The sequence below is a fragment of the Rutilus rutilus genome (genome assembly GCF_951802725.1).
Source record: "Rutilus rutilus genome assembly, chromosome: 17".
NCBI classification, from domain to species: Eukaryota; Metazoa; Chordata; class Actinopteri; order Cypriniformes; family Leuciscidae; genus Rutilus; species Rutilus rutilus.
In genome coordinates, this window is record NC_140230.1 from 20,681,816 (window position 1) to 20,696,116 (window position 14,301).

At 35.1% G+C, this 14,301-nt stretch overlaps 2 protein-coding genes and 1 long non-coding RNA gene across 3 annotated transcripts; all 3 read left to right on the forward strand.

Annotated features, from left to right (window-relative positions):
- Nucleotides 1–1,499: 1,499 nt before the first annotated feature.
- On the forward strand, nt 1,500–5,436 carry LOC311275788 (trypsin-2-like). Its single transcript, XM_084385030.1, has 5 exons — nt 1,500–1,613; nt 1,862–2,018; nt 2,328–2,587; nt 4,472–4,608; nt 4,705–5,436. Exons 1-5 carry the CDS (start codon nt 1,574–1,576, stop codon nt 4,852–4,854), a joined length of 744 nt encoding a protein of 247 aa, XP_084241156.1. The 5' UTR covers nt 1,500–1,573; the 3' UTR covers nt 4,855–5,436.
- Nucleotides 5,437–11,888: 6,452 nt separating this feature from the next.
- On the forward strand, nt 11,889–12,629 carry LOC311275790. Its single transcript, XR_014624979.1, has 3 exons — nt 11,889–11,959; nt 12,182–12,266; nt 12,482–12,629. It is a non-coding gene; the product is annotated as an uncharacterized lncRNA (long non-coding RNA).
- A 263-nt stretch (nt 12,630–12,892) lies between these two features.
- On the forward strand, nt 12,893–13,958 carry LOC311275789 (trypsin-3-like). The gene is made up of 3 exons (XM_084385031.1): nt 12,893–13,251; nt 13,475–13,611; nt 13,692–13,958. Exons 1-3 carry the CDS (start codon nt 12,972–12,974, stop codon nt 13,839–13,841), a joined length of 567 nt encoding a protein of 188 aa, XP_084241157.1. The 5' UTR covers nt 12,893–12,971; the 3' UTR covers nt 13,842–13,958.
- Nucleotides 13,959–14,301: the final 343 nt, after the last annotated feature.

Below are 14,301 nucleotides of genomic sequence, written 5' to 3' on the forward strand. Positions count from 1 at the left end.
CGTCTGCGGGAAGGTCTATTCCTACCTCGAGTCTTTCAGAAACCACCAGAAACGGCACATAACTTCAAAAGACCAACAGCCTGAAATCCGCTGTAAAACATGTAAGAAAGCTTTCAACCGTTATTTCTCTCTCACACTTCATCTAAAATTAAGCAAGCAGTGTGTTCCTGAAGAGCCTTCCATCCTTCACTGTGAGCTGTGTGATAAATCTTTTGCCTCTGCTGTGGCATTCGTGAACCATCAGGAAATGCACAAGCAGAGGCCCTTCTGGTGTGATGTAAAGGTTTCAGAAGTTCAGAGGGATTGAAAAGACACTTGCAACAAAAAACACACATGCAACATTTACTAGAAGTCCTTTCGGGTTTTAGCCGAACTTCGGAGCCATTACATTGTTCACACAGGCCTTACTCATGTGACCTTTCCCACAAGAGTTTCTCGCAACTAGGAAATCTAATTACCCATTGGAAAAAAACACCTGGATGTCTTTAAAGAAGGAGACGATTTTCCCCTTGGAAGAAAGGACACTGGTTTTAGAGGAAAGAATTGAGTGTCAGTTATGGAAAAAGTCATTTTAGGAGTAATTAATGTTTTCAGTCAAGAAGAGGAAATGGAAAAAGGATCCAGAGGAAGAAGACGGGGAAGTGAAAATCGATGCCAACAACATTATACCTAAGAGCGATTCATCTGACTGCTCATCAGATGAAGAGGAGTCAGAAAAGATGTTTTTGAAACATTTAAATGAGGCACAGGAAGACAATTTGCAAGTGCAGGAAGTTGAGGGGGACTGGGAGAGTATTGAATGTGGTTCACATTTCATTGGGGAGTCTGAGCTTCATTATATGCATTATATGAAGCATGCAAGTGAGGAAGTTTGATACACATGCTTGTTATTAATGTGGCATTTTATGTGACTTAATGAATTAATTTGTCTTGATGACACCCAAGTCTGTTAGATGCCTTTAAAATGCAATAATATAGTTTTGGGGGTCTTGGATGATATTGGTTTAATCAAGATTGTTGTACTTCATTGCTTAACACTGTTATTTGTGAGGCCTTAATTTGAATAAGCAATAGATTTTGACACTAACATTTATCACTGCTTTTTGCAGTTTTGACCTGTTCATGTTCATGTCTGTTTCTTTCTAGTGTCTTGAATCGAGAATCTTTGTTGGTTGAGAGTGGACTATTTTTTGTGTTTATCAGACTATCCTCTGGATTACATGTGTTGGATCAATGCATTATCAATACACCATGTGATGTTAATCATATAATTTATCTTGAGTTGATTAAACAGTTAAATAAATAATAACTAAAGTTGTGCTTTACTAAAAATGTAAAAGCATTTTTGTTTTTATTAAAACTTTGTATGTACACTACCTTGGTTTTATCATGTTCATGGAAAACGGTGTGATAAGAATTGTTGTTCCAGGTGCTAATTTTCACTTATGAATCATTTGCCATGATCTTATTGGTTGTTTCTGTATGGTAAACCCCTTAAATCACCTAAAAAGTTGATACAATTCTTGAACTTAGCAGAAGTTTTCTCTCTAAAGTTGTACTTCATTCCTCTGCAATGAAGACTATTGTGTTTGCTTTGCTGGCTGTGGCTGTGGGTATGTAGATTTCTCGTATTTATTATAATGTCAATTGTTAGTGTCTGCCTACACATTGACCTGTACAATTCCTTAGTCTTTAAGATTAATTTGATACTTAAAATGTTTGATCAGATAAAACAGCAAAATATGAAAAACAAACATCGGTTCAAGTAATCAGTTACAAAAGACACAACAAGCTTTAAAAAGTGATTTTATTTACTTTTTTTTGGGCACTTTGTGAACAATTAAACATTCTTTTTATGAAGCTTGCAGTGCAGATGATAAAATCATTGGAGGTTATGAATGTTCACCCAACTCCCAGCCCTGGCAAGTCTACCTTACTTACGATAATGGGGAACGCTGGTGTGGAGCATCTGTGATTAATGAAAGATGGGTTGTTTCTGCTGCTCACTGCTACGTTTCGTGAGTATATCATACATTTATGTTAAACCTCATTAATCTCCTTTTTCCCTATAGAGCAACTTTTTAAAAAAAGGACTAATAGCAGTTGCATGTTAACATGTGTATACACTGAAAATGATGATTGTAAAATGTTACAGATACAGGATTTTTAAACCAAAAAGTTACACATTCAATTCTAAAATAAAGATTAGTACATTAATCAAACATTTGAAACTATCCATAGACATAATATGTAGGTAGGCAATATTGCTGGTAAAAGATATATTAGAGCCCAGTAATATATTAGTGTGTTTTTTTTTTGTCAAATAGAGCTTCTCGTCTTACTGTCCACCTGGGAGAGCACAATGTCTACACTGAAGAAGGCACAGAGCAGCGGATCGGGGCAGAGAAAGTGATTCCTCACCCGGGTTATAATGATTTTACGACTGACAATGATTTCATGCTGATCAAGCTGAAAGAGCCTGCCATCTTCAACCAGTATGTGCAGCCAATCTCTCTGGCAACCAGTTGCTCTTCTGCAGGGGAGCAGTGCTTGGTTTCTGGATGGGGCAATCAGATCACCACTGGAGGTGAGATGGCTGAGTAATGAAAATATTTTGTGTTATAAAACGGTTCCGATCTTGATTGATTAGCAGTATATGATATTTGATCCAAGGCCAATGATATGCCGAGCATCAGTGCTGGAACTATTTTATCACTCTGCTTCTTTGCGTGTTCCAGACAGACTGTTGGTCTGTTTATTAGTGGTGGAGATTTTTCAGTGACTGCAGGTTACATCAATGTGCCAGTAGGTGGTGACAAGTAAAGGCTACTACATGAATAGTAAAGAAAAGTAAAGAATACACTACATGACGTTTGCCCCAATTTACAGTCTGGATGAGTTAATGCTAGTTTCGGGAAGTCATACTCAGTCTGCAGATTTTGGCAAATCAAAGTTGACAGATTTCATCAGTGAATCGCATATGATGGCTAGAGATTCTGATTTTGTAGCTTCAGACTATGGCTGTGGTCAAAATTGCTACCTGTACCCTTATATAGGCTCTGTCTCAAATGGAACCCTAAGCCCTCGTGTTCTTCCTCCCGAGTCCACACTTGCGTGACGTAATGCCGCTTTGACTGTTGGAAGAAGTCTGCTGCGGGGCTCATGGGCTTGCGGCTCAGCAAAAGCGTGCATCAAGGGCGCATATCGGCCGCAAAGGGCGCGGATATGAGCACCCTTCTGAAACCTAAAATGACAAATGGGATACCCTACGGTCTTGTGGACTTAACAGGCACAAGCCAGCCATTGTAAGACCACAAATGCACATGAAGTGTGCCATTTGGGACAGGGTCGTAGTGTACTTTTTGAAGTGACAGCCATTTGTGGTGTTGTCTTAAACTTTAGTGGACATTGAGTGCACTCATTCAATCCCATAATGCACCGCAGTAACAAGTGTACAACCGAGATACACTCAACAGGTAGCCGCTAGAGAAGATGCTGTCCAAGTGGACTATATTAGTGGAGTAATGTTGGGAATAGTGAATGAGGGTATCCACCTTATTTTTAACACAAGCGCGGGCATGGCCATTTGTAACTTGAATCTGCTTCCGTTATTTTTAACTGTACAAACAGCTTGTTATGCTGCTTGATAATACAAACTGGTATTTCTCATAATAATATTTTAATGTATTGTTGTAAATATAAATACTGTTTTGTAGTGTAGATAGGTTTACCATTTACTGCACTTTGTTATTCTTCTAGTTATTTACATACAGCGGCTATAATTTGGAAATCTCGCACATTCAGAGTTGAATGTGAATTCATACTTCCGCGTTGCGCAATAAGATGGATGGGGGCAATTTTAATACAGCCTATGACTGCATCCAGTCTGAGTACATCAAGCATCTTTGATATTTTGAGCCGTTTTCGAACACATTGTTTTCATGCATCTCCTAGCAAGGCACGTTTCTGAGTGTTCGGATTGACTTGAAAGTCTGGTAGTTTGTAATCCTCAGTCGTTTAATGTATGATGCCCAGTTTTTCTCTGTAACCATTTACAAAATTGGCAAGTATATAATGCAGTTATAATCTATTCCAGCCTTTACTGTCTTTATGAGTGAGTTATTTGATTCATTCACTAAACCAATTAGTTAAAAAATGCTGAAGAACGAATTCTGAAGAATTCAAGAACGAAACACCACTATTGATTGTTGCTCTGAGACACGTAACACAAAATTATGTGGTGGCTTGTTTGAAACATTTTTGTTGGCGGGTAAAATACAATAAAGTAACTGGAAATGCTTCTAACGTTTAAGTTAAGTTTGTCAGTATTCTTGTTAAATGACCTGTTGAATAAAGCCCTCATGCATGGGTATATATATATATTTGTCATATATATATATATACACACACACAAAAGTTAGGTATGTACAAGATCCAAATCTTTAACGTTGTTCTTGTACTCTTTTTCCAGTTGACTATGCTTCTAAGCTGCAGTGTCTGAATTTGCCTGTACTGTCAAAGGCGCAGTGTGAGGGTGCGTATGGATGGCAAATAACTGAAAACATGTTCTGTGCTGGATTCATGGAGGGAGGCAAAGACTCATGTCAGGTATGTCATTGACGTAGGCTTCTTATATGTCTGTTATATATTTTCATATAAAATCACACATACATTTCTTCTTTTCTTTTTCCAAACTATTCTCAGGGTGATTCTGGCGGTCCTGTGGTGTGCAATGGGGAACTGCGAGGAGTTGTTTCCTGGGGTTATGGCTGTGCTCAACCTGGCTATCCTGGGGTTTATGCTGAGGTGTGCCGCTACACTGACTGGGTCAAGTCCACCATTGCTAACAACTAACTGTTTGTTAAGCTAAATTGGACCTTTTAATTATTTTGTTTCTGAAATATCTGTGGTTAAATTCAGCTTGGAACAAATAAAAGTGTTTCTGTCCATTAATTTTATATAGATATAGTATTTTAAGATTTTCTTAGCCAAGGTTGCTCTTAGCCCAAAATGTAATTCCAAAAAGGGGGAGTCATATCGCTATTCTTTGTGTTCACAATCACAAACTTGTGATATCAGAAATCTTGCTCCATGTAACAAATCTCAAATCATCTCAAACTGGTTTCTTGAACAAGACAGTGAGTTCACTATACTCAAATGGCCTTTGGGGTGTGCTGGAACGTGAGATTCACAACATGGATGTGCAGCCGACAATATGTCAATATGGACCAAAATCTCTGAGGAATGTTTCCAGCACCTTGTTGAATCTATGCCATGAAGAATTAAGGTACTTCTGAAGGCAAAAGGGGGTCCAACCCGGTACTAGCCAGGTCTACATAAAGTGGCCGGTGAGTGTAATGGTGAAATAATAGATTGTTGAAGTCTAAGATACTGACCTCAACCCATCGGTTGAGATGTTCATAAAAGGTAAACCTTGTAGAATTTAAAATAATCCAAGATATTTTAAATGAACAAAGATATTTGCTTGACTGTTTTTCTACCCCCTCTTTCAGAGACAATGACCATTTGGAGTTCCTAAGGCACAGAGGGGCTGATAGTGATCTAGGCATGCAGGCCAAATGTTTGTACTTTGGGGGGTCGATGAATTGTCACACCTTTAGTACAGTGGTGGAAGTGTAATTATCTGATTGGTCAGTTTGAATGTCTCACATTTGGGTTTTAGTCACATGGTCAAGGAAAGGATAAAACAAGATTGAAACTGTTGCTCTGGCTCTTTGATGCTCTGGCTATCTTCTTCTCTGGGTCCCTTTCTTGGGGGCTCTCTCACTCACTCTCTCTCTCTCTCTCTCTCTCTCTCTCTCTCAGGTAACATTTTTCACATATGCTGGGTACATTTAATAATATAAGTTATCATCATTTCAAACATTTATTTTGTAACTATTTTAAGTGTAACCATAACCATATTTTGTCATTAAACCTTTTCAATTGCAACTAATGTGCTAACTAGTTTTGTTTTGGTATTGACTTTGAAGTGCTACATATTGCAATACAATATCGTCACTATCTATAGCAACGCTCTCCCACAAATATTAAGCTATTGTAACTGCACTTATTTCCGTCATTGGTATAAGTGGCAGTGGGTGGTTAAAGACAAGAAATGTGCAGTTTTCTACCATCTTGCCAATAACGTTTCTTTAGTCATTCGGCAGTTCTTGCAGCTTGAACCACTGCAGGAATTCCACCCTTACAACCTTAAAAACACATAGTGTGGATTTAAGAAAGTCTCCAGCAGATGCTCTATGGACAATGAATGAATGACCAGACCCCTTAAGTCTATTAAAAATATGAAGAAGTCCATCTAAAGTTTTTGTTTAATATTTACATTTTTATCAGGCTCCAATGTTTTCTAACCAAGTACCGGCATTTCTGAATGGGCTGAGGCTGGGATTTACTGAGTTTGAAGTGAAAGTATTTGATGAAGGTACACTGTAAAAAATAAAATCGTAAAAAACGGTCAATGACTGTCAGCTACGGCTGCCAAACAAAAACTGTAAAAATAAAGTAAAATATCCTAATTTAAATGAAGTGCAAAAAACTTTTACAGAAATTTTCCTTCAATGTTTTACAGAAAAACACTGTTATTTTACAGCTATTTCCTGAATTATTACGATCAAACACCTTCATTGTAAACAAATCCCATAAAAAAAAAAAACAGTCAAATGACTGTCAGCAATGGCTGCCATACAAAACCCGTAAAATTAATATAAAATATCCTAATTTTAAATAAGTGCAAAATACTTTTAACAGAAACACAGTTATTTCACATTTATTTTCTGAAATTTTTACTGATAAACATGCAGTTAACTACATGCATGATTTACTGTGACTATATGTCACTGCATCAGCAACTACACAGTTACTGTCTGTTAAATAAAGCAACATGCAGTATATCATCAGTGTTTCTGTGCTCATCCTGGACTGAAGCTCAGGCTCTACTCTTCAACACAATGGTGACACACAAAACACACCACACAGAAACACTTTAAACCCCAACAGAACATTAAACACTACCAGATCTCTCAGGATCTCAGCATCTTCACTTATTACAATCCAGACTTTATTTCTTTCATACTAACATTCTTATTGAGAATTAACAGAGGTTTAGAAGTTGAAGTTTTATTGAAAATAATAAAGTTTGGTGTCACCATGATGGAGATCAGTGTTTGCTTTAGTTGGGCTCTTGACCTTTTAATTATTAACATTAATTTTTTCTTTGGCTGCTTTAACTGTGTGTCTCTGATGCACATTTGTTATGGTAGGAATCCAAGAAAAACTCAGATAAGATGATGTTGGTCACTTTTTAGTGATAATAGACATCATGTGGTAGTTGCCTGCTTCATTGCTGCCATCTGAAGTGTAATATCTGATTAAATCATCAAATATTAGTTGTTAATTTTGCATGACAAAACTGCTATAGAAGATCTTGCAGTGCTGTGATTTTAGTACTGATTTTATGAAGTCATTATACAGAAAATGTTTTGACAGAATCATGTACACTCACTCAGACATCAAGAATCAGCGTATGAATCGCAACAATGGTGACAATAAAAAAAAATCTGAATTACTATAAAATGACAAAAGGCTTTGATGGTTGTCACCATTGTTTAGATTCACACGTTGATTCTTGATGTCTGATTCTACAAAAAAAATAAGTCAGCTCAAAACTTTTTCTGCATAATATATATATATATATTTAGATTGTTAGGGTCATGTGAAAAATTATGACATTATGGACTTTGTATAAAACTAAATAATCTAAGCTACTATATTCTGAGATTTGACTGTTATATCAGTGAATCAGATCATCATATGATGATTATAACATCACCAATGAATGACCAAGATCATCTGATATTTTCTCCTGCATTTATTGCTATAACAAATGTGTATCAAATACACAGTTAAAGCAACCAGAGAAAACTACAGTTAAAAACTCAAGGGTCATGAGCCCAACTAAAGCAGACACTGATCTCAATCATGGTGACATCAAATTTATTTTAAAGTGTTTTACACTTTATTTAAATTAGCATATTTTACTTTAATTTTATGGTTTTTGTTTGGCAGCCGCAGCTGCCAGTCATTTGACCTTTTTTTTACGTTTTTTTTTTACAATGAAGGTATTTGACCATAATAATGCAGGAAATACCTGTGAAATAACAGTGTTTTTTTGGTTTATTTCAATTAGAATATTTTACATTAATTTTATGGTTTTTGTTTGGCAGCCGCAGCTGCCAGTCATTTGACCCTTTTTTTACGATTTTTTTTACAATTAAGGTTTATGATCGTGATTATTCAGGAAATGCCTGTAAAATAACAGTGTTTTTCAGTTTATTTAATTTAGGATGTTTTACAGTTTTTTGGGGGGCTGACAGTCATTTGACCATTTTATCATTTAACTGTTTTGTTACTGTTTAATTACAGATTATATTTGTAATTTTACATAAATTTTTATGTAATTTAAGAAAACAGAAAAAAATACTGTATTAAAAATACGATCAATTTTCTGTATAAAAAATGTGAATTACTAGAATTTGTCATTAATGTCACAATACCTAAAATAACAGCTGAATTTTTATTTTACAGATATTATTTGTAATTTTACAGTGTTTTGACTACAATTTAAAATTAAAGAAAATGATCGTCAAAAAATCACAGTTATTTTCTGTAAAATTAGGATTTTTTATTAAATTGTAGTCAAAACACTGTAACTGTATTTGGGCTCATGACCCTTGAGTTTTTTACTTTAGTTTTCTCTGGTTGCTTTAACTGTGTATTTGATACACATTTGTTATAGCAATAAATGCAGGAGAAAATATCAGATGATCTTGGTCATTCATTGGTGATGTTATAATCATCATATGATGATCTGATTCACTGATATAACAGTCAAATCTCAGAATATAATAGCTTAGATTATTTAAAATGTAGATGGAATTTAGCTTTATACATAGTCCATAATGTCATAATTTTTCACATGACCCTAACAATCTAAAAATATATATATATTATACAGAAAAGTTTTAAGCTGGTTTATTTTTTTTTGTAGAATACAGACATTAAGAATCAACATATGAATCTCAACAATGGTGACAACCATCAAAGCCTTTTGTAACTTTTTAGTAATTCAGATTTTTTTTCATTGTCACCATTGTTGCGATTCATACGCTGATTCTTGATGTCTGAGTGAGTGTACATGATTCTGTCAAAACATTTTCTGTATAATGACTTCATAAAATCAGTACTAAAATCACAGCACTGCAAGATCTTCTATAGCAGTTTTGTCATGCAAAATTAACAACTAATATTTGATGATTTAATCAGATATTACACTTCAGATGGCAGCAATGAAGCAGGCAACTACCACATGATGTCTATTATCACTAAAAAGTGACCAACATCATCTTATCTGAGTTTTTCTTGGATTCCTACCATAACAAATGTGCATCAGAGACACACAGTTAAAGCAGCCAAAGAAAAAATTAATGTTAATAATTAAAAGGTCAAGAGCCCAACTAAAGCAAACACTGATCTCCATCATGGTGACACCAAACTTTATTATTTTCAATAAAACTTCAACTTCTAAACCTCTGTTAATTCTCAATAAGAATGTTAGTATGAAAGAAATAAAGTCTGGATTGTAATAAGTGAAGATGCTGAGATCCTGAGAGATCTGGTAGTGTTTAATGTTCTGTTGGGGTTTAAAGTGTTTCTGTATGGTGTGTTTTGTGTGTCACCATTGTGTTGAAGCCTGAGCTTCAGTCCAGGATGAGCACAGAAACACTGATGATATACTGCATGTTGCTTTATTTAACAGACAGTAACTGTGTAGTTGCTGATGCAGTGACATATAGTCACAGTAAATCATGCATGTAGTTAAATGCATGTTTATCAGTAAAAATTTCAGAAAATAAATGTGAAATAACTGTGTTTCTGTTAAAAGTATTTTGCACTTATTTAAAATTAGGATATTTTATATTAATTTTACGGGTTTTGTATGGCAGCCATTGCTGACAGTCATTTGACTGTTTTTTTTTTATGGGATTTGTTTACAATGAAGGTGTTTGATCGTAATAATTCAGGAAATAGCTGTAAAATAACAGTGTTTTTCTGTAAAACATTGAAGGAAAATTTCTGTAAAAGTTTTTTGCACTTCATTTAAATTAGGATATTTTACTTTATTTTTACAGTTTTTGTTTGGCAGCCGTAGCTGACAGTCATTGACCGTTTTTTACGATTTTATTTTTTACAGTGTACTGGTTTCAGTATGTCATTAAACACATTTTCTCTTTACCTATGAGTGTAAATGTAACAAAGTGTTTTAAAGGAAAATTATCTTTTAAATTCCACTTGTTTGCTGAAATTGTAGAGGGAAAGAAAACATGGTGAGCAATATTACAAATATCCTCTAAACAAAACAGTGATTTCTAATTACACTTAAAAGTTGTAAATGTATATTATTCCTTTTAAATGTCATTAGATCTCTGATGCAATTGGAACAACTCATCTGAGAGTGATTCACCTGACACTAGTGGCTCTGACTCTGATTGGGAGTGTCATTTCAATGGGGAGTCTTCATCCATGAATGAAGCATGCAAGTGGGGAAGTTTTGCCTAACATGCAACACATAATGCATTGCAATATCTAGTGATGTATCATGATGACGTTCTTCATGCTTTCCTTTTGTGTAATTATGTAATGTGTTTTGATGACACATTGACTTTTATGGCTGCTTTAAACTATAGCTAACTATAAATTATTAGAGAATTTTTCTTGTACTGACTGATTAGTTAATCAAAAATACCTAATAAAATGTTTCACCGTCTGAAGTTGTGCTTCACTCAAAAAGTAAAATAGCTCTTGATCAAACATACATTTAATATTTAAATATCAATGGGAAAAATGAATTTAACACTGTTTTAAGATGACGTAGTTACACGTTACTACGTGCACTTACTATTGCAATAACAGTAAATTATAAATAATTATAAGTATCTAAACCAAACACTCTCCCTAACCATAATTCTATAATAAGTACATATTTAATTACTATGACTCAGTAAGTACAATGTTACTACATCACCTTAAAATAAAGTGTCACTAAAATGAATTGTTTACATTAATTTAATATATTAATGTAATCCTCCACATATGGATGCTTGTGTGATTGGATTATTTTAGTTATTAATTCAACAATGGAACAAAACAAAGCATGGGTTAGACTGACTATTGACATGCAGCAGGTTACAGGATATCAAAATAGATGCTGTTCCTCAAACCTATAGGCAAGGCAAGGCAAGTTCAAAGTGCTTTACACAGAAAGGAATTAAAATAATCACAAAATAAATAAAAATAAATCAACATAAGTTGATTAGCCGTTTTATGGCTAATTAACAGGGAATGCTAGGTTGTCTATTCTGGGAACCAAAAATTGTTGGTATATGCAGTCAGAAATATGTTTTTTGCTTCTCACAACTTTCGTGAAATTCTTAAAAATTGCTATGGGGGAAACATGGAGAAGGTGAACTCCTCATTGGGAGAAAGGACACATTTAAGGGAAAGAATCAAGTATAAGTTATAAAAAAAATATATAAAAAAATTGAGGGGCAATTAATGATTTTGATAGAATGGAAAAAGGATCCAGAGATAACTGGTGATGAGGATGACACCTATACCTCATTTTCATCTGATAGGTAATCATCTGACTCTAGTGACTCCAAGTCATCAGATGAAGAACAAGAGCATTTAGATGAGGCACAGATAAAGATTTTGAAAGAACAGGAAATTGAGGTTTTTGAAAGTGGGAGTCTGGGCTTCATGTGCATTATATAAGCCATGCAAGTGGGGAAGATTGTATATACTCATTCACACTTTTGGACAAGGTCATTGAAGATTCAGCTGACTGTTTGCAAGGTACTTGTTAACACCTGAGATCAATACTGTAAGTTGGCAGTTTTCCTTTTGTATGATTTATTTGTATGATAATAACTAAATGTTTCAGTGACCAAAGTCAGTCTTGATGACACTCAAGACAATTAGATGTCTTTAAAATATTATTATTATTATTATTATCATTTTGTATTTAAATTATGTTTTCCTTTGAACCCCTTGTGTTTCCTGCATTATCACTTTAAAAAATGAATGCTGTTTCTGAAATTTGCAGGATCTTTCTTTTGTCTGAATGTGAGCACTTCTTTCCTCTATTACAATGAAGACTATTATGTTTGCTTTGCTGGCAGTGGCTGTGGGTATGTAGATCTCTCTTCATACTTATTATTTTCAATGTTTTACACTGTCCTATAGCCTACTGCCTATCTTTAACCTTAATATGATACAACGTGTTACTGATACATACGTTAACTGATCATTATTAAATGGTAAAAATGACACACACAAATATCAGAAGCATGCACCGTTTGAAAAATTACACGTCTTTTTTAAACAAATCTCTCTTTTTTTTCAGCTTGTTGCACAGGTGAGCTAATCGTTGGAGGTTATGAATGTTCACCCAACTCCCAGCCCTGGCAAGTCTACCTTACTTACGATGGGAAACAATTGTGTGGAGCATCTGTGATTAATGAAAGATGGATTGTTTCTGCTGCTCACTGCAAGATTCTGTGAGTAGAACTATATCCTTACTTTATTTACTTATTTAAAAGATGTGGGTTCATTAACCAACCCACCACTGGCATCCAATGTCAGCTTATAGCCCTAGTTTTGTAAAGCCTATAGTGTACAGTTTTTTGTTTAAATTGCCTCTTTTCTGGATTCAAGGAATAACCACAACATTTTTCTTCACCATTTAGCAGACTAGTGCAAGATTATTTATTATCGTCTTGACATAACCATAATGTCTCTGAGATTAAGTATAAAACCCATTTGAGACTATCCATAGCAGTATTTTGTAGAATGGCAATATTGCTGGTAAAAGTTGTTTTAGAGCCCAGTAATATATGGGTTTTTTGTTAAATAGAGCTTCTCGTCTTATTGTCTACCTGGGAAAGCACAATATCTCCATTGAAGAAGCCACAGAGCAGCGGATCGGGGCAGAGAAAGTGATTCCTCACCCGGACTATAATGATTTTACGTTAGACAATGATTTTATGCTGATCAAGCTGAAAGAGCCTGCCATCTTCAACCAGTATGTGCAGCCAATCTCTCTGGCAACCAGTTGCTCTTCTGAAGGGGAGCAGTGCTTGGTTTCTGGATGGGGCAATCAGATCACCACTGGAGGTGAGATGGCTGAGTAATGAAACTTTTCTTTATTAACATTTGATAAGGTCCGTTCTTAAAGCATTGCATTCAAAAGTTTAGATATGCAAATAGTTACACAAACACACACACACACACACACACACACACACACACACACACACACACATATATATATATATTTTTTTTTTTTGTACACATATATGTATATATTATACATAGCTATATTTTTTCTTTTTTCCAGCTGACTATGCTTCTACGCTGCAGTGTTTGGATTTGCCTGTACTGTCAAAGGCGCAGTGTAAGGGTGCGTATGGATCGCTCATAACTGAAAACATGTTCTGTGCTGGATTCATGGAGGGAGGCAAAGACTCATGTCAGGTATGTCATTGACGTAGTTTTTATCTATATGTCTGTTATATATTTAAGACTTTCTTTTAATTTTCCCATTTTTTTATCAGGGTGATTCTGGCGGTCCTGTGGTGTGCAATGGGGAACTGCGAGGAGTTGTTTCCTGGGGTTATGGCTGTGCTCAACCTGGCTATCCTGGGGTTTATGCTGAGGTGTGCCGCTACACTGACTGGGTCAAGTCCACCATTGCTAACAACTAAATGTTTGTTTAGCCTGGTTTACAGGATAATTGTCCTTGTTTTATCTTGAAATATCTCAAATTAAATTCAGCTTGAAACATGCATAAGTGTCTTTGTGTTATATTTTTAAATGGACAGTCAACATGAAACAGAAGTCTCAAACAAAACAAAAAAAGTAGGGAGGAATTTGATTTTTGACCATAGGGAATTGATTGGATCGCCGTGGTTTACTAATTGATCAATCTCATGTGAGTGACAGGTTGCCCCGCCCTCACGCCATGGAAACACATCATCAGAGAAGAAAAGAGATGTTGTTGCAAGAGGGAGAGAAGTTATTTTTATTAAAGATTACGAGGCCACATGAATATAAAAAAACAATAATGAGCATGGATAAATCATTTATATTAAATAGTGCAATATTCCATAACTGTGAAAACACTGAAAAACTAGGTTTTGTAAAATGTAGACATTATGACACCTA